General features: G+C 38.0%; 1 protein-coding gene across 1 annotated transcript; it reads left to right on the forward strand.

Annotated features, from left to right (window-relative positions):
• Positions 1-1,003: 1,003 nt before the first annotated feature.
• On the forward strand, positions 1,004-18,578 carry cttnbp2nlb (CTTNBP2 N-terminal like b). The gene is made up of 5 exons (XM_079638320.1): positions 1,004-1,126; positions 8,326-8,433; positions 15,032-15,262; positions 16,161-16,268; positions 17,122-18,578. Exons 1-5 carry the CDS (start codon positions 1,121-1,123, stop codon positions 18,436-18,438), a joined length of 1,770 nt encoding a protein of 589 aa, XP_079494446.1. The 5' UTR covers positions 1,004-1,120; the 3' UTR covers positions 18,439-18,578.
• The last annotated feature ends 1,705 nt before the right edge of the window (positions 18,579-20,283 follow it).

A 20,283-nucleotide genomic window follows, 5' to 3' on the forward strand; every position in this document is an offset into this window, starting at 1 on the left:
AAGACAGACAAGCTCACACACAAACCACAAGCACTCATTCAGTCCAACTTAAACAATTATGAAAATACTTTCCCAACTTATAAAAGTCGAGTCAAACAATTGGCCAAACAGTGATTCCTCATGCATCTTTGTATTACACAGGTCATAGTGAATCTTATATTTAGTAGTCCTGTGCAAAATTTAGTTTTCTGGTAGGCTACATTATATACAATAATCTAAGTATTTTCCATAAATCCATTTTTTCATGACTCTGGGTTTGCTGTTTTTCTTTTTTTAAATTTGGTCTGTTGCCTGGTTTTGGAGAGTTAATCTGGGAGGCCAGCTTGCTTCATATATTATGTTATAACATGTGAATTTCATATTCAAATTAAGTTTAATAATTAGCCTAATTAACGACTTTTCAAAAAGACAATTTAAATCTATTTGTTTCTCATATAATTGTTTTGATGTGTATTTTGTCTTAGTGTCCATGAGGGGGCGACAAAGATGAGGTTAAAGGGGAGCTCATTAACAGTTAACACCTTACTCACTGAAATTCAAATAAAGGCGCATTTATCTGCTCACCTTTGCCATGCCACTACAAATGTCTAGACAGCATGAGAAACATACTCACCCGATTACATTAGGGTAATACGCACATTAGAGCAATAATATTGGGTACAGAGTTTTAGAGTTTTTTTTTTTCAAAAATAATATCATCATCAATATTTTGTTTTTAGAAAGATTCTTTACATTGTAGACGTTTAAAATCCTGCCATTAATATACTGTCTCAGAAAAAAAATACCTTCTCAAAGAAGGAATGTAATCATAGATTTCGATTAAAAAATCCAATCAAATGTGCTGAAATCACTACAATAAACTGCATGTAAAAAAAAACAACCGTAGACAAAGACACTGAACCGACGCTTCCTTAGCTCCTCCCCCTGTAGCCTAACATCCAATCCGAACGGAGCATTCTGGACCGTGATCTCCGCCTATTGGCTGAAAGATCTGTCAGTGACTGTAGTCCATATTTTCGGCCGGGACAGTAACACGGCCAGCCAGCAGTGAAAGTGAGAAATAACTCCGTAAACTGGGATAATTGTGATCGCGAGAACTGATGAGCGAACAAAAACACATATGAAGGTAATAAAGTTAATACTTCTGGAATTATGAGTTATGGAAAGGGTAGACGGTGTGAATGTGATCTTTAGAGCATGCTGGTGTGGAAGAGTGAATCTCAGATCCCAGGGCAGATTTCCAATACATTATCTCGCTATTATTATGACATCTGAACATCGATTTTAAATGATAAACATTATATCTGCTGCACACCGTGTTCTTTCGTACTCATGCGTAATACGGTCTCACGCAAATGTATTTATTTTTATGAATTTGGATATACCATTAGGAAATTAGTTGTATATGATGATGTTTATAGCATGTCCATTAAATGCTAAGTAGCACAACAAGTATTTTGTCCCTGTTTCTGTTTGTCCCGGTCTGATGTCACACGTCTGATCGTTGGTGCTTTAACTGTTTGAGAAGTGCACTGATTGCTTGTTTAGCAGTATGTGAAATTGTACATATGTCCAGGGTGATTTTTTAAACCCTGAAAGGAAAGCTTTGTGTCCCGCAGGAAATCTGATATCCACCGCAGCAGTGCATTTTGCTGAACAGTGCTTGAATTTATGGCTCTTATTCCTAATCACGCAGCTTATAAAAGATTAACAACAAACATATTGTTGAGACATGGGACAAATCCTCACCTGCCATTATTTCCCAAAACAGCAAACTTTCCACTTGGAAAATAGTAAGGGATGGTGTATTTGTATTAAAAAGATTCTAGTTATCATTTTATTGGTTTTCTCTTTATTTAATCAAAATTATGATGTTACTCTGTCCCCAGATCATAACTTGTGAGAAAAGAGAGACATAGAGAAATAGGCTATAGGTAAATATGTATTTGTATATAAAAAAATATATACTTAACACTTAATCACTTAACAACACTTACAACACTTATTCACACTTAACAACACTTACAACACTTAACAACACTTATTCACTTAACAACAAACATATTGTTGAGACATGGGACAAATCCTCACCTGCCATTATTTCCCAAAACAGCAAACTTTCCACTTGGAAAATAGTAAGGGATGGTGTATTTGTATTAAAAAGATTCTAGTTATCATTTTATTGGTTTTCTCTTTATTTAATCAAAATTATGATGTTACTCTGTCCCCAGATCATAACTTGTGAGAAAAGAGAGACATAGAGAAATAGGCTATAGGTAAATATGTATTTGTATATAAAAAAATATACATATTATATTTAAGATTTCACACCGTCAGATATTTATGAAAACATTTGTAAACTATGTACGTTTCTGTACATCAATATTCATCCTCGTTCCATATTTCACCTGCTATGTTTTCAACAAGCTCACACAGATTATGGTGACTTGTTTTTTTCTTCTAAATTTCATTTTTTTCCCCCTTAATTTTAAGCAGTTGTTTTGAAAATGTCTGTTATTCTGTTATTTCACAATTGTGAAGAAATTGTTTGTGATTTTTTAGATAATTTCACTCATTTAAGTATTTAAGTATATGCCAGAACACCAGGAAAAATTAAAATAAAAATTTCTGCATTTAGCTAAATTTGATAGTGTTTATCCTTGATACTTAACTTTATTATTTCATGTTCCAGTACTAAAAACAAAAAAACAGTGTAACTCTTTAATTGTTATGTTTGTAATAATTTGTAGCTATCAAAGAATACCAGAGATTTGGACACATTTGCTGAAATGTTACTCTGAATGTGATCTCTCCATTTTATTATTTGTGTTCTTTTGAATAAAACAAGCAGTGATTTTAAAGAGCAGAGATGTAAGTGTTTGTCAGTGGGTGAAGGGCAAAAATGTGGTCTAGCCTGTATGCGGTGAAATGCTCTGTTTTGACTGGCATGTCAGAATCAGTCACTTGAGAGCTGGGTTGAAGAGCTCTTATTGGGTCAGGACGTAATTACACCAAAGAAGACGAGCGTGCCTCGTTTTGCAGATTCCCCTCTAGTTCTAATGCATCTAGTTAATGGACTGTTTTCCTTCCATTTCAGTTTGTGAATAAATGTGGCCCATTGGTCTGGAAAAAAAAAATCTCTTAAGCAATGATGTCAATGACTGTCTGAAGCCGTGGATTGCCACCTTAGTAACCACTGGGTGGTTTGTTTGAGTCCCACTCTGTACAAATTTAGTTCAGAACCACAAATCTACAGCAATGAGGAAGTTACGCTCAGTGAAAATCAAAGCGTTTCGGCCCAGCTTGACTCCTTAGCCTGGGGAAAGGGTTGAGTTTAGGGTTTAGGATATAGTGACCTCATTAGAGCAGGGTGAACAGGTCAGGTTTACCAACGTGCCAAATCACTACATGTTGCTTTTATACAAGTGTTGTGCAATAGTTCCCCTTCTGAAATCAATAGTGTTATTGCTTCAGAACCAGAGTCTTGAATTAGAAGGTCGGTAAAAAGATGTATTGGCGACAGGGAGAAGAAGATGCTGGATCTCCTGTTAATATAGTGGGGATGTATTAGTATGCGCCACAGTCTCGTCTGGAGTCTCTTTCAGTTAATATTTGATTAATTTGTGTGTGGGGTGTGAATTCCTGGAATTCCTTTCGGTCTCTGTAATCCATATAGGGTTTCTCTATTTCCCGCTCTCACACTTTTTGTGGCTGTGTAGAGATTGTGTTTTGTTGCCAGATAATGGTTTTACTGGGCTTGAGCAGGTTTAATACGGGGTTACGGCATCAGAGTGGCGGCGTGAACCACACTCCCATCTGACACATGTCCCGCTCCCTCATTACGGATAATGATTCATTAAGCAAGCTGACATTAGTCTGATGTTTCTTTTAAGGCTTGCCCTCAGTAGCTGTGGGTTAAGTCGGAGGTTTAGTGAGTTGTCAGTGAGATGAGGGAAGAGAAAAGGTCTGTCTTCTTCCTACCTCTTACATAAAGGAATAGTTCAACCAAAAATAATAATTCTATCAATAACTACTCATCATTATGTCTTTCCAGCCCTGTATGACTTTATTTTTTTTCTGTGTAACTAAAAATGAGACATTTTGAAGATGTGCTAGTCTTCATCACCTCTTTTCCATGAAATTATAGAATGAGAGTGATGTTTTCAAGCATTAAAAAGAAGCAATAGCACTATTAAAGTATCTTGGTCCATTTTTTTTTTTTTTTTTTTTAGTCGTACTTGTATCCTTTCAGTGAATCAGTTGAATCTAGTTCACCCACTCTAAAGAATGTTGAGGAAACAACCCAAATTTGGGTTAAAGTTAAACCATTGGGTTAAAAAAAAATGTTTGTCCATATTTTACCCAAATTTGGGTTGACACAAAAGTGCAAAACCCAAACGAATCACTTGAACCAGTTGTGCACAATTCGCACAACCAACTTGAACTATAGTTGTGAAATCTACATGGGGAAATTTTCCGGCCTCACTCTAAACTCCCAATCACATGGATTCCTATTGAAATGACTGGATTTCAAAAATGAAATTTCGGCACGCAACAGTTACTTTGACCGCACTCGTTGATTATAATTGCATGGGAAACAACGAAAAGAGAATAGGAAAAAAATAATGACTGAGTTTTAAATTTGGGGTTGAACTATCTTTTAAATGATGCACATATCAGTTGTCTGTCAGGACTCAGGAGATCATTTGTCACTTCACAAATTGTGTGTGAATGCTGTTGTGACTCAAAAACTGTATTGGCTTGCAGAGCAGTTGGTGTGCATGTTTTTGGCTACAGAGCCAGTAACTTTCTCTATATATCTCTCACACACTCTCTAGTTCCCTCAGCTTTATTATTCTCTGTGAAACATTATACTGTTAAATAGTCTTGTTTTTCACTGCGACTGTTGCTGATTTCGCATGGTCAGAAGAATTGGTGTACTAATTTGTAACAGAATCAAGGTCAGTCTGTGGCTCATCGTTGTTGTGCGCAGAATCTTTTTAGTGAATCAGTTGATCTAGTTCACACAACTGGTCTAAATAATTTGTTTACAAATCAGACTGATCTGGTTCTCATGAATAAAGTAATGGCTTAAATTTCAGTCTGCTTTCAGTAAGCTAGATCTTGGCTGTCGTAGCTGAAATTACTCGTCTCTCCTCTTTCTGATTGCTGTAGTTAAAGGAATGTTTCCTTTTTCTGGAATGCAGTTCTTGGTCAAATGTGGTATTTGTGTAATTGTTATTTACTGCCTAGTGTCAGAGGTTTCTTTAGACAGAAAACCATATTTGTTACTCTGAGTCTCCGACCTACACATACAGTAACAGCCACAGTGAGGGGTGTCATGCTCCTTTGTATGTGTGTGTACATGTGTGTGTGTGTGTGTGTGGGGGGGCTCATAATTGGGGACTATTTTACTCACTAATTGCCCTAGTATAGATAAGACATAAAAAAATAAAAACGTTTTAACAGTAGTTTAGTTCAAAATATGGGCATAAGATGTGTTATGGTGGTACAGGCTTTAGTGTGCTCTGGCAACCCAATCTCATGGTAATTCGTATGAATTTTACGAGGTGGCTAATTCGTACGAATTCTTACGACTTCACTCGAACCAATTAGTAAAAGTTTTACTAAATCGTACATATTTTACGAGTTGCCAAATTCGTATGAATTCGTACGAATGACCTACCCCTGACCCCGTCCCTAAACCTAACCATCACGTGAGTTTAGATAAATCGCACAAATTCATACGAGTGAGGTCGTACGAATTAGCCACCTTTTAATCACTGTACAAATTGGTTGTGAGATAGCGTTGGCTCTAAAGACAACTCTAGTTCCAATCTTGACCTGATATATTTGTTATAAAGCAAGCAAAAGTTCAACTGAACTTGATCAGCAGATTATTTTTGTGTTCAACTTAAAAAAAATCATGATTTTGTTGTTGACCCATTTTTGACATGTGAATGAGTGATCCCTGCTCCAATGTTTTAGTCGTGCACCTTAATAAAAAAATAATAACACTATTTTTTTTAAGTCTTTTATTAAAATAAAATTGTGTGGTTTTTCAATTAAATCTCTGAATCTTATCAATTGATCTGAAGGGGCGGTTTGAATGGGCTTCAGACTTTTTTGCCCTTTACTAAAATGATGACAGTATTTCCTTATCCAAATGGATGAAAGGACCCTATTGTATTAAAAATACTTTTAATACTTTCTAGATCTGTTCGCTTCTGCTTGTTAGCACAGCGTTTCAATCCTCTCTTGACATACCTATGTTTGTCAAACTCTCACACAAACAGTATAACCTAAGTGTGTGGTTTTTACAGGTTCTCTTGAGAGGAAATGAATGAAGGCAGGATGCACATTTGATCGGCACTGATAGTGTTTTTACCGGATGCACCATGAGGAAGATTCTTTCGGGAATATTGATGCAGTCTGTTTCCTATTTAGATTGAATGAATGTAAATAATGTGTTAACTTACACAAACTGAAAAGATGATTGTGTCGTGTTTGTGTATTAATTTGCATGCGGTTTTATGTCGAGATTTATCAAAGCATTAGTCAGGGTATGTCATGAAAATAAACATGGAACTCTTAAGCAAACAACTGAGTTTCTGTATCCATGTTTAACGCAAATACTAGGTATGGGCGTATCAAATCAGTGTGTAAGCAGACACACACAAGCATTCTCCGGCTGGATCACTGACAGCTTTATCACTGAGTAATCAACATGCATTCCAGATTTAACACACACACACACACACACACACCCATTCTGGTTCTACAAACTGGCCCACATCCGCAGTGTGTTAGTAATGTCTGGATGACATCATTGCCCTGAGATTATATTAAGTCTGGTCAAGCTGTGTGACTTTCTTTTCAATAGAAGGAAAAGAATAACATACTTGTTGCAGCCATCCTAGTAACACATTAACGTGTGGCCAAATTGAATCATATCAGGAAGTGATCTCATTAGATTGTCTTAGGAGGAACAAACCCTAAGAAAGCCAACTTTACTGAGAAAACCAGATCTTTAAGACTCAGACCTAGGTTCTTGATTTTAGGATTGAAGTTTCGAAGTTCTGTCATAAAAATGAAATGTGTGATTCATGCATACATCAGTAAGCTATCCCTTCTAACATATCATATACTTATTCAAAACTTATTAAAAAAGGGTTCTTCTCAGCAAGGACTGACTTTTTTTTTATCACAATCTCCTCAAAAATATTAAAGGGATAGTTCACCCAAAAATAAAAATTCTGTCATCATTTAGGCTACTCATTGACTTCCGTTGTTTTTTAAGTCAATGGGGTCCATCAACTGTATGTTTACCGACATTCTTCAAAAACAGAAGAGACTTCTGAAAATAAATCTTACCAATTATTCATGTGTTATATTAAATATACAAATAATTGGTGATGGATCATTGAGAAGAAAAAAAGCTAATAAAGCCAAAATGTGAAGCTGTGTCCATCATCAATTATACAACCGTTACGACATTAACAATTTTTATCATAAGACACTTTATTTTTGTATCCCTAAAACGCTCTTGTGTGAAGAACGATATATATCTAGAAGCAAATATTGGCAAAATTATGTGCAGCTGTAATGTGGTTGTCAAACCTGGAAGTACTTCCTTTCTGTGTAGTTGTGAAAATTAATCTACACCTCTGGAACATGATTCAACCAATCAGGATTAAGCAATTAACAGTACTGCTGTATTAAGTGACTTTGATTATGATGGTGTTCAGTTGTGGGTTAGGGGAGTAATTACAGTATGAACATAATTAGACAGATATTTTATAAATCAGCGACCGCACAGATTGTGTTCGGGTGTTTGGCGGGCTTCCCTCTGTCCTTGTATGTGCGTGTGTGTGTGTGTGTGTGTGTGTGTGTGTGTGTGTGTGTGTTAATAGACTGAGGGAATCTGTTACAGTACAGCAGTTGAGCTCGTTCACTGGAGACCTCTGTGCTGATATGCTAATAGCTTCCTGCATTTATGTGGTCTGACAGAGAGCCAGGCCACAATGCAGAGATGCTGAACACTGCTGTGTGTGTTTTAATGTTCGTGAATGCCAGTCTCACACAAATGTCATTATTTCAGATCAAGAGTGATTCACTGATAAAATGCATGGAACATTATTGTGTTTCTAGGCCAGAAAAATTGATCTGTGTGTGTGTGTGTGTGCGGTATGATCCTGTTTCATTGGTCTAAGTACAGTTGTGTCATACATGACCTGCTAAAACATTGTGTGTTGAGTTGTATGGCCAGGCCTGTGGTTTTCCTTCAGGACTCAGATGCTGAATTCATCTGCTTGTGTGTTTCAGGGCAGCAGGATGAATGTGGAGACTCTCAGTAAAGCTGAACTTCTGATGCTGCTCAGCATTCTGGAAGGAGAACTGGAAGCACAGGATGTAGTCATACACTCATTCAGGGTAAGAGCACACACATCACACACACAGACACACACTGTGAAGTGTGTTGTTGTTTCACCACTAACGTCACCAAATGGAAATGGAAAAATAACTAGTGCAGTTTGACAAGACAAATTATGATGTTGGCTTGACAAAGCCTTGTCTGAATGTTTAAAATACTTTTAAAAACTTTAAAATTGGCAGGCAGAAAGTCAAAGTAAAAAAAAAAGAAACAATCTTCTCTATCGTCTTCTCGAGCTTGCTTCCTAATATGGTTGTCTAATAAATCTGGCATTGTATAATGATTATTTTTGGCTTTTTGACAAAAAAATGTTTTTCCTCCTCTTTTGTATGTTTTTAAGCATGTTTTAACTAGCATGGTAATACTGTATTTTGTTTTTGCTAGATATTGCTAACAATGTTAAACATATTTTAGCACATTGCTAGCTGTTTCAATCTTCTTAGCATTATTTACAGAATCAAGCTACAGAGCAACATTGGCTCAGCCATAACATCAATTTGGGATGGAGGCAGAGCTGTGTTGGTCGAGAACGTGTTTTATAGCACCAAAGTGCTGTGTTTACACTTATTTGGGGAAGGCAACATAAATAGCATATTTGGCTTACTTTGCATATTAAGCTCGGAAAGGAGAAATCATTTTGAATGTTGTATTTTTAACGTGCTGCCTATTCTTAGCTCTGTATGTGTATAGATTTGTGTTATATAACAGCCAGTATATGATCAGTGTTTGGTGTGGACTGGTGGTCAGGAACCACAGGAAGTGTGTCAGAGGGGGTACTCAGGAAAGAGGCAGAGAGGAGAACAATGGAAGGCAGTGCTATTCCTGTAAAACACACACACACACACATACAGTAGATTGTTTCACTGCAGCTTCCCGATAGTAAAAAATTAAAATTCTGTTGTAAAGCAGGTCAAAAGTGTAATTATTCATCTCAAGTCAGTTCAGTATTGATTCAGATCAGTTCCATAACTGTGTAAAATCCATCAATTGTGCATAAATACTGTTATTTATTTGTTCACATACATGTATACATGTGACGAACTCCTGTATACTCCACTGCACACTGAACAAGCTAAAGACACAATATTAGTGTTTTACAGTGTTTGCCGTGTGCGTAGCTAATCATTTTATGTTTGTGTGTATGTAGTTTTAAAAAAAGTACATTTTCAAAAGAGTTAAAATAGTTTTGAATTAGCCTAAGTGTTTGCTTTTGCTTGTGGTGTCTGGTTTGTGTGTAGAGTTTAGAGAAATGGAGCCATAGTTTCAAAAACTGTACCCATTTTTGAAAAACTGTAAAAACATATATATTTAACATAAAATATTACTTATAAATGAACATTTTGAAAAAAAAAATGAAAAAAAAAAATACTAATCTAATCATGGTGTCTTTTTGTCACATATTATAACATAAATTTCTGAATTCTGTAGTAAATCTTACTAAAAATGTAGAAAATCTTTACAGTTTTTTAGTGCCCCTGAAGAAAATTGTTAGCACAAAGCCCATATTTCTTTATCATTACTCCATCTCCCATTTCATTTTATGCTTTGATAAGCACGCAAATTAAATCAGCTGTGCTCAATTGAGTCTTTACTCCTCAAAACTAGAACAAATGTAGTTCATTTTGGTGTGTACTCAAACCGACATACAACAGAAGCATACGGTGTTCCCTCTAGATATATATAGTGAGTGTGTGTGTTTTAATAGGCCTGTAATTATTCTGTCTGATGCTTTAGTTAAAGAGTTAACACAGTGTTAATAACAGAGAACAGCAGCTTCTCATGAGCTCAGGGGTGTGTGTGGGAAAGATGGAAACATGAGACGGGGGGCTCTGGTGTCTCGCTGTGACCTGCTGATCAACTGCTGACTGTTTGCACTGGACTCTGAGATTAGTTTGTGACTTTGAAAACAGCACAGAGGAACACTAAATTCATCTGAAAGTGACTTGCATTTGGTGTGTGTGTGTGTGTGTGCGTGCGTGCGTGCCGTGTGTGCCGTGCGTGTGTGTATGTGCGCGCATTCACATTACACACGCATTTGTATTTCGCAAGGTAACGGTTTTCACTGTCTTTCACAAACATCTTATAGCCTACATGCGAACTGGCTTTTTTTTTACACTGCACACAAATCTGATTTGATTTTTATATTCAATGTTTAGGACATTTTGCAAATGTCCAAAACCTTTTGACTCATTTACTATTCACTACATAGTGAAAATGTTAGATTTCAAACAACACATGGATGTGGTTTAAAATAGGTTCATAAACATTTTTTGTTTTTTTGCTATAAATAACTAAGCAGAGTTGAGGCGGATTTTTGAAATCAGATTTTTGCTTCCTGTCTGAACAAAGCCTTGGTGTGTAAGATGTTTGTGACTCTCTCTCTCTCTCTCTTTTAGGCTTAGGCCTCTTTTACTGCTCAGCCCTAGGCAAGATGCTCTCTCTCTCTCTCTCTCTCTCTCTCTCTCTCTCTCTCTCTCTCTCTCTCTCTCTCTCTCTCTCTCTCTCTCTCTCTCTCTCTCTCTCTCTCTCTCTCTCTCTCTCTCTCTCTCTCTCTCTCTCTCTCTCTCTGTGTGTGTGTGTGTGTGTGTGTGTGTGTGTGTGTGTGTGTGTGTGTCTTCAGCTTCATTTGACTTGCTTTCTGGCCAGTGAGGGCTTTATTCACAGAGTGAACCATGAGAGGCCCTTGGGGCTCTTGAGTCTTTGATCAATGTTGTGTTGTGTGCATGTGTATGTATGTGTGTGTGTGTGTGTGTGTGTGTGTGTGTGTGTGTCACTTCACTGCTCTCAGAAAGTCTGTGCATTCTGGGAGAAGATAATCAAACCTGTTAGATGTTCAGGAAGCCTCCAGATCAGCTGCATTGCTCCAGAAACTGCAGCGCACTTTTTGCTCCTCCTTTTGAGTTATTTTCCCATGGCTCATTCTGATGTAATGCAGGAGCCAATATCCCGAGGGCTGGTGTTTAAAATGGAAAACCGGCCGTTAATATGACTCACTCGCCGTTTCATCATCTTTTAAAGAAAGATCAGGTCTGTTCACAGGTCTCTGAAAGGGGAATTTCATGAATAGGGAATTCCATGCTAAAATCACAGTCCAAACAGACTAAACAAACCAGTTTATTTTGTCCTAATAGGGAGGATGTCAACCCCATGGTTTTACCTTATAAATGTGTCATTTCCACTCGCACACACACTCACAGAGAAGCAATGGGGTTCTTCGCTCTTCTGAACCGCCTGGAGTGTGTGTCTGTGTGTTGATTAGAGGGGTGCAAGATTCCTTCTGTGTGAACTTCCTTCCAGGAAGTGTCCTGATTCCTCTCTGTCTCCGACGGTAAGCACCTCAGATCAGCAAGAGCTTGATTCAAAACAGCAACAGACAAACAGCGTCCTGCTCTGTCCTGCACATTCAATACTAATCTCACACACAATAATAATAAGTCAATAAATTACAGTAAGAAATATAAAATAATGAATAATGCTGCATTGTGGGATCCCAAGGCGAGGGAATACCCATAAGCCCCTGCTCTTAAACTTGGATGAGCAATGGGACTTTTAGCTCTAAATAACAACTATTTTTATAATCCCATCAAAATCTGGCTACTGTCTTGCGATAGAAATGAATCGTGCCGACTCAAGTAACCTTTGTGATTCTGCAGCAAAAACCCTAAAACCGTATTTACGTTCGGAGCTATTATGGTATAGGGTAGTACTGTAAGCAAGGCAACTATGCCAGTAATTTACAGTAAATGTGCAATGAAAGCACAAAGCAGTGAAATGAGTAACTAATGTACAAACTAAACGTCTTGAGAGACTGAAATGGCTAAATATAGCTGCTATATTTCTGGTGGGAAAAGCAGTCGCTAGTGTGTGTAGTGTCGTCTGTCCCGGTAGACTGTTATTGTTTATGTGGGTGTTTGTCTAGTCTGCTGTGTTGGATCTGAGGAGAGACAAAGTGACTGAAAGGAATTTTCTTGTGATTGTGATTTATTCCTTTAATGGCAAAGCTACATTTTCATCATCAATACTCCAGTCTTCAGTGTCACATGATCCTTCAGAAATCATTCTGATATTCTGATTTGGTGCATAAGAAACATTTCTTATCATTATTACAGATGAAAACAGTTTTGGTACGTAATAGTTTTGTGGAAACCATGACACATTTGTTTCATGATTCAATTGGAAAGTTCAATAGAACAGTATTTATTTTGTAGCATTATGAATGTATTTATTGTCACTTTTGATCATCATCCTTTCTTTCAAAAAATAATCCTAGAGACTTTTGAATGGTAATGTATATCAAAATGTTGGTTGCCAAGACAATGCCCGTTGGTTGCTAAGGTGTTCCGGGTGGTTCCTTACACTTTTGCCGACGTCAAAAGATTCTATCCGAGTCTATCATGTTCTCTCCTTCATTGTTTGTTGTCTATGTCATTTTTCACTCAATTTATCATCCGCCATGCAATATTGAAGGCATAATCACTTTAAAAAAAAGTAAAAGCAGATCTTCAACTCAACAAGCTGCACAATTTCCAGATCATTTACGTCTATAGCACAAATAGTGCAGGATGACTGAGTTTAATAATTGGTGTATCAGAGATTTGTTCATAGTATGAGTAATAGTATAGCGATGTTTGCCTTTCCGCTGTCTCATCTCTTTCCTTTAGTTGTGTGTGTGTGTATGTGTGTGTGTGTGTGTGTGTGTGTGTGTGTGTGTGTGTGTGTGTCTCTGATCTCTGGATAAGGTCACTCAGAGGCCACAGATTGAAGCCTCCAGGGCTGGAAATGGACTGTAATTTACTGTAATGATGTGGAGTAGTAAGCAGCGCTGCTTAAGGCTGAAGTTAAACAAATAATCTCTCCGACCTGGTGGTCTGAGACACACTTAACACACTCAGACCATAACACAGCTTCATCGTAGACATACAGTAGAGTATGAATTTCTGGTCAACACAGAGGGAGTGAGAGACAGAAAGTGTTAACAACAGCCTGTATTTTAATGGTTATTGTGGTTATTGATGTTCACACCCAGTGCACACCACACCCTCTGATTCTCTGTGTTACAGACATTGAGTCCCAGACTGAATGATCAGCAGATAATAACTAGCAAAGGGCGGAAACTGAGGTCTTTTGAAGTCTGGTTGGTTAAAATGACTCTCTTTCCCACATGCATTGTGATCTAGCAGATACAAGTCAACATTTTATGTTTGCGTTGGTGTGTTTAAGGTGTGCTCAATTATGTGTCATGTACTTTAACATTAGCCTTATGAGTTGATTTGCCTGAATTTCCCAGTAACATATTACATATTAGAGATTTTTTATTAATCCGAATTGACTAACATTGCACAATCATTTGTACATTTGCATTCAATGGTCATGTCCTCTATTTTTACATGAGGGTGACCGAATGATCATGTAAAGTTAAAGTCAGCATGAAATGAAAATTCACCCTATCTACATTGATCTTATTATGAGCAATTATTTGTGTTTCTATTTTTGTTTTTACCTTTGTAAATTTTCATCAAAATGTGTAACTCAGTCTCTTACAGTCATCCGTGAGCTCGCATTTAGATATGCCTCCATCAAACCAACAACAGATGAATAAAACCAAGATTATAATTGCTGATTATAATTTATATAATTTATAATTGATCATCTGCTTCACTAGAATATATGTCATAATACGGAAGAAATGACCTATAATTGAATGGCTTATTCCATTTCATTGTGACTTTATCATTTAATCGTTTTATTTATAATTTATAATAATATAAATGTATAATGTTAACATTAATAAATGAATTACACAAATGTAAATAAGTTATTTTTAGCAAATCTCAAAATTAAAATGAAATACAAATGATAAAAGATTTTGTCTATATGTCTATTGATATTTATAATAAGATAAGATATTTCTATAAGATATGAGTTATCTGCCATAATTTAAAAGTTAAAACAATATATTATTTTTGTAATTTTTTTTCAATCAGTTATTTTCTCATCCATATATTTTAATAAGGGCAGTCAACTCATTTGAATCAGGTAAGATTTGAAAACAAGAGTGTAGTGGACAGAAGAACAGCATGAAGAAATGAGTAGAATGCAGCATGTCGCCCAGAACATAAACCACATGTATATTCCAGTCCTTCATTCTGTGTTTGTGTGTGTATGCCTCCCATCTGCTGATCTATTTAGCAGGACCACCCCATCCCTCCTAAATTAGTCACACTGCCCCCCCCCCAGCCCTCACCCAAGCGCACACATGCACAATGAGTAGAGAACAACACCCCCTACAGCTGGGCCTTTTGTGCCGTGATCCCCCTCTCCATCCCTTCAGCCCAGGGGAGGTTTAACACCTGCCCGTAGAGGAGGGGTCAGGGCTGCGATTATATTTTATGAAAATGGATCTGATAGTGACCAGCTGTGTTTGCATCACGGTGTTTAGAAATCCTGCTCTCTTTCTGTCCCTCATAAAAGACACATGGCTTATATGCAAACATAATGAAAGGTATTATGAACTTGCAGTGTCTCAGCCCATCAAGACACCTCAGTGAAAACGACTTATTCCTATTGTTTCCTGTTTATCTTTGACATTTATTTCAGGCACAACAGAGAGATGCATTTGTTCAGGAGCGATATGGACAGTATGACCTCCGTGACCCCTTCATAGCGCTGCTGAGGGACAGCGAGCTGTCGCAGGCTCAGGATGATGGAGGGCAGGGTCCCGTGTGTCTGAATCCGCTGGGCGTGTTGAAGCTAGTGATGGCCCACTGCACCAACATGAAGGAGAAAATGATGAAACAGCTTGCCGCTGCAGAGAGGAGACATCGACGGGTGAGAGAAAGAGAGAGTCCTGAGCTACATACCTAGGCTGTATTTTTAGGATCCTATTGTGAAGGCTGTTCCAGCTTAACAACATGTTAGTGCTAAATCAGCTGCAGGCGTTAAAACTGTAGTGAGGAGTGTCGTTTATGTCACTTCAATCGGTCATTTTGGAGGTTACACAATTGTTAGGATTCTGGGTTTGAAGGTAGATGCCTATATAGACAACAGACTAGCTCACAAGTTCTTGGAACAGAGCTTGAGTGCATGTATTGTGTATTTAAGGGCTGTCTACTTATAGGACTGGTCCGTTCAGTTCTATGAAAGTTATTTTATTTATTTCATAAACACTGTATGGAAGATTAATCCAAAATTAAACAACTATTCTCCCTGTTATGTGCGTTGGGTGAGTCTTATTCAAAGGATCTCTGAATAACAGGGTTTAATACTTTGAAACACAAACCAATCTGATCAAACATTCTTTATTTTCTCTCTAATATGCTTCTTATAAAAACAAGAAATGCGTACGTATGTCTATTCATATATATATATATATTGGTTATTTTAAGGTGTCTTTGTTGATAATATTAAGTGTAGTGTGTAATATTAAGTAACTACATACTTACTATAGGGTTAGGATTATGGTTTGGTTTAGATGCATGTAATTATGCATTATTTATAGTTGTTATTATTACAATAGTAACTACATGTAACAATGACACTGTAAAATAAAGTGTTACCATATTTATTTTTACACTGTATAACATATATACTTTTGCAGTACATTCTTAAAAGATTCTGATTCTGAAAATTCTGCAGAACAAAATTATTATTTAAGATGGTGAAGTGAAGTCATACAGTAATTAGTCATCTGTCCTGTCCTGATGTTTAAATGTGTGAATGCCTGCAGGTAATTGCTGATTTAGAAGAAGAGAAACGACGGCGTGCTCAAGACGCTGCTGCGGATGATGACATCACTGCCATGCTAGAGAGGGAACGAGACAGACTATTTCAACAGGTAACCAGGCAACGCCAAAAACAAATATAAACATGCACAAACTGTACCATTATAAATACATCCCAAACTGCAAAATAAAAGCAGCCTCTGTTGTGTAACAGTGTTAGTGCAGGACTCTGTTCTAAAGAGGAAAGGCTCCATTGTTTTTATGGAGTCCGTCGGCCTATGTGTGTGAAGACAATCCATTGTTTGTTTGTGTTTTTATATGGTTAGGATAAGGTGATGTTATGGTCAAAGTACAGACTGCAGTATTATGTAAAAAGCCCTTCCTGCCCTGCCCTGGGTTTCCTTTACAAACTCACACACTGTCTTTCTCTGGATGCTGGATGTCTCTCACACATTCTGCAGCTCATAGGGGCCTGAAGTGCTTCCCCTGCAGTAAACAACCTGCTTTATTTAATTAACTTTATGTTACAGCTGTAAGTAAACACACAGACATGATAGCACAAAATAAATAATGCATGTATATGAAGCTGATCAAATTTGTGGAGATTATGACACCAGATTTCTAAAAGATTGAGGCAGGAAGAATCAAGTAAACAAGATATCCTCTAGAACAGGGGTGTCCGATCCTGCTTCTGGTGGGCCACTGTCCGGCAAAGTTCATCTCCAACCCCAATTAAACACACATGAAACAACTAATCAAGGTCTTACTAGGCATACTAGAAAAGGAGGAAATTTGGAGCTAAACTCTGCAGGACAGTGGCCCTCCTGTACAGAGATTGGAGACCCCTGGTCTAAAACAATAGTACTGTATATTGTCTGCTGTCTATAAAGTATAATGTTGTTCCTTCTGACTCTACTAGCTTCTTTGAATTTTTAAAGTGACATCTCTTGCTTTTATTCTTCACAGCTGGAGTTTGAGAGGGCTCAAGTCCAGCGTTTAGAACGTGAGCAGTCGGTTCTGTCAAATCAAGCTGAGGAAGATTTAGCACAGCAGCAGCAGTTATCCTCGACACTGGCTAAAGAATGTCAGAAGGCTACAGCACGGGCTGAGGAGGAGAGCCATCGTGTTGCAGACCTCAGCCTCCAACTGGAACAGGAGAGCAGTGCCGTCGAAATCCTAAAGCGAGAGCTCGAAAGCGAACATGCTCGTGCTCAGCAGATAGAGGCGAGAGCTGAGAAAAAGCTGGCTGAATTTGATACGGAGCACGAGCAGATGAGAGGGAAACTACTGAAGGAAGAAAAACGATATCAGGAGCTTTTGGAACAGTTGAATAGTCTAAAGAAAGAGTTGGATGAAATTAAAGAAAGAGAAAGGGCCGGGATGGAAAAGGAGAATGAAGAAAAGGTAAAAACCCCACAGAAAGATATCACACCTTCAGGTATCATGCCTTCTCTTAGTCAAACAGAAGTCGATGGCAAAACTGTTGCGTCTAAATCATCTCCTCAACACAAACAAAATGGTCAACACACTCCCAGAGAACCGGAGTCTCCAGCCGAAGAGAGGTGTAAGGAAGGGGGATTGGCGGACAATGGGGTTATACTCCTTGGAGGAAGTGGGGCCTTACAGTGTCTCTCCCCCAGCAGTCCTGCCTCGTCCTCCCTTAGCTCATCTCCTTGCTCTTCCCCTGTACTGACCAAGCGTCTGGCCTCTCTAGGTTGCTCAAGTCCGACCTATCCCTCTTCTTACCAAGCCAGTATCAACCAACGTTTCCAAGCAGCACGCCACAAGTTTCAGCAACAAGCTGATGTAGACCAGCAACACGGGGGAACTGTTGTCCACTCGCCCCGAGACCTCTCTCCCACTGCCGCCACTCCTCCTACTCCTCCTCCTCCTCCAGACAATTCTACTGCAAAGCAGATTGCTCGTAACACTGTCACTCAGGTGCTGTCACGGTTCACGAGCCAACAAGTGGCAAGTAAACTCCCTCCGTCCAACAGCTCACCCTTTGGCACTGATTACCGCAACCTGGCTGCGGTCTCCTCGCCTACAGGGAAGAGCCCAGGAATTCTCTCACCGGGGATCCGCTCACCGATAATTCCTAGGGCGGAGAAGTTTCATCCACCTCCTGTTGCTCCCAAAAAGCAGGGGGTCAGCCAGTCTCCTAACTCACCGGTTCCTTCTGGCAGGGCCAGCCACTTCCCTGAGCTCTCTGGGAGCTGTGGTCTCACCAGTGGTCAGGAAGATGCTAAAGAGCTTGACTTGGTCATGTCATCATCTAGTTAACCAGCCACAGCCATTCCTTTGCCTTATTCAGTCCCGTGGCATCTAAAGCACTCTCTGTGAACCTTAAGGTGTCCTTCTTTTATTTTTTTCACCCTAATTGTCTAGTGTTGTAGTTGTCGATTCTTGTCCTTCAGTACCCCGGTTTGGATGTCTCCTTAATCTGACACAGCTCAGTTCTTGGAAACTTTCTTAAATAAGAAAGACATCCAAATTGTTCAGTGCTACGTACAATACTTCAATATTGAGAACCTTTGGTCTAGTGCAAGGGGTAGCCAACCCTGATGCTGGAGAGCAGAATTTTGCTCTAACTTTAATCAAACACACCTGGTCCAGCTTAGAATTACTTGAAGATTTAAAAGCAGGTTGAGTTGGAACTGAACTTTTCAGAAAGGAAGCAGAAAGGTAGCTCTCTAGAAGCAGGGATGGCTACCCCCAAAGGGTGTCCAATCCTGTTTTTGGAGGGTCCAACCCTAATTACACACCTGCACCAGTCTTCAGGATTGTGAGAAAGGTCCAGGCAGGTGTGTTGGAGCATGTTTGAGGTCAACTTTGTATGAAAGTGGTCCTCCAGGAGCAGTATTTAACATTCCTGCTTTATCTACACTAGACTGGTCTCTCAGACGCAGTCCTGGATAAGTGCACTCAGAGGTGATGCCCCATTGAAAAACGTTGGTATCCCAGAACAAACCTTATTCTGAGCATAACCCATCCTGTCAAATTTTGAAAGGTAACTAATGCTCACACAACCTGTCAAATTCTACACCTATAAGATTGAATCTATTTAAATACTATTTTAATCTTTTTTTATATATATATATATATTATTCTGTTTTTATTTTTTACAAAAAGATTTTTATTTATCCTAATAAATAATGTTATTTGTTGTAATTAGTCCATTCCTAATGACCTGAACAGATAAAAATGGAAGTATATAAAGTAAAAATATGTTATAAAATCAATCACATGCAATATTGATTGACCAAGTCTTCAACCAATCTGTCAGTCTTTGGCTACTAATGAGAAAATTCTCAATCTGTCTTGATCCGTCTGGTGAATGTGTGATGTTTGTTTATATATTGTTTGTGGTAAAATGTATAAACTGTTGGCTTTCTGTCGAGCAGTCATATGATAAGATGTGCAGTTACTGTTCTTCAGTCAATATCAAAATGTACTACTGGAGATACTTTCTAAGGAACTAATATGAAGTGGTCATGAAAAAAACCTCTGTCCTACTGTATTACACCATGACTACATCGTCCTCTAGTGTCAATCTGAAGTGCTGCTCAGGAAGCTGCCATCTGGTGGTGTTAAACATCAGCCAAACCAGAATACATTCTCTATAAATGTGGGTTAAAAATGCGTTTATATCCCACACATATTCGGAGACATGGTTTAAATGATTGTAAACAATATTTAGAAACAAGTCAAAATGTTCTAAGAATGCATTTCTGGGTCCATGTCTTGATATATATATTGCTCTATCATTGCTCTTAATATTGTTTATACTGGACAGCCTTGTATTTAAAAATGTAATCTTAATTGAATACTTGGTAGAAACATAGCACCAGTTTACATGATTAACCATGGTAAAAGCACAAATGAGTTAAAGTCATGATTTAATGACTTTTTTTTCTTACCCGTGTCCTCTTTTGACCTTTATATTTTAATATAGTATGAAAATAGAAATTATTTAATGTTTGTGTAAAAAAATCTTGCTGGCATGAAGGTATTGCTCACATAAATGCAGCATACAATCTTAACTTGCTTACAAAAGAACAAAGTATGCTGTGTTTTTTAAAGTAAATGTGATGCATGTTTCTGTCCTTTCTTACATAGATTTCAGCT

Source organism: Phoxinus phoxinus, assembly GCF_949152265.1.
Source record: "Phoxinus phoxinus genome assembly, chromosome: 15".
Lineage (NCBI taxonomy): Eukaryota > Metazoa > Chordata > Actinopteri > Cypriniformes > Leuciscidae > Phoxinus > Phoxinus phoxinus.

Bases quoted from the DNA above. Each gene is read 5' to 3' on its own strand.
- cttnbp2nlb (XM_079638320.1), top strand. The intron at 8,434-15,031 runs GTAAGAGCACAC...CATTTATTTCAG, and splicing joins TAGTCATACACTCATTCAGG to GCACAACAGAGAGATGCATT. The intron at 15,263-16,160 runs GTGAGAGAAAGA...GAATGCCTGCAG, and splicing joins CAGAGAGGAGACATCGACGG to GTAATTGCTGATTTAGAAGA.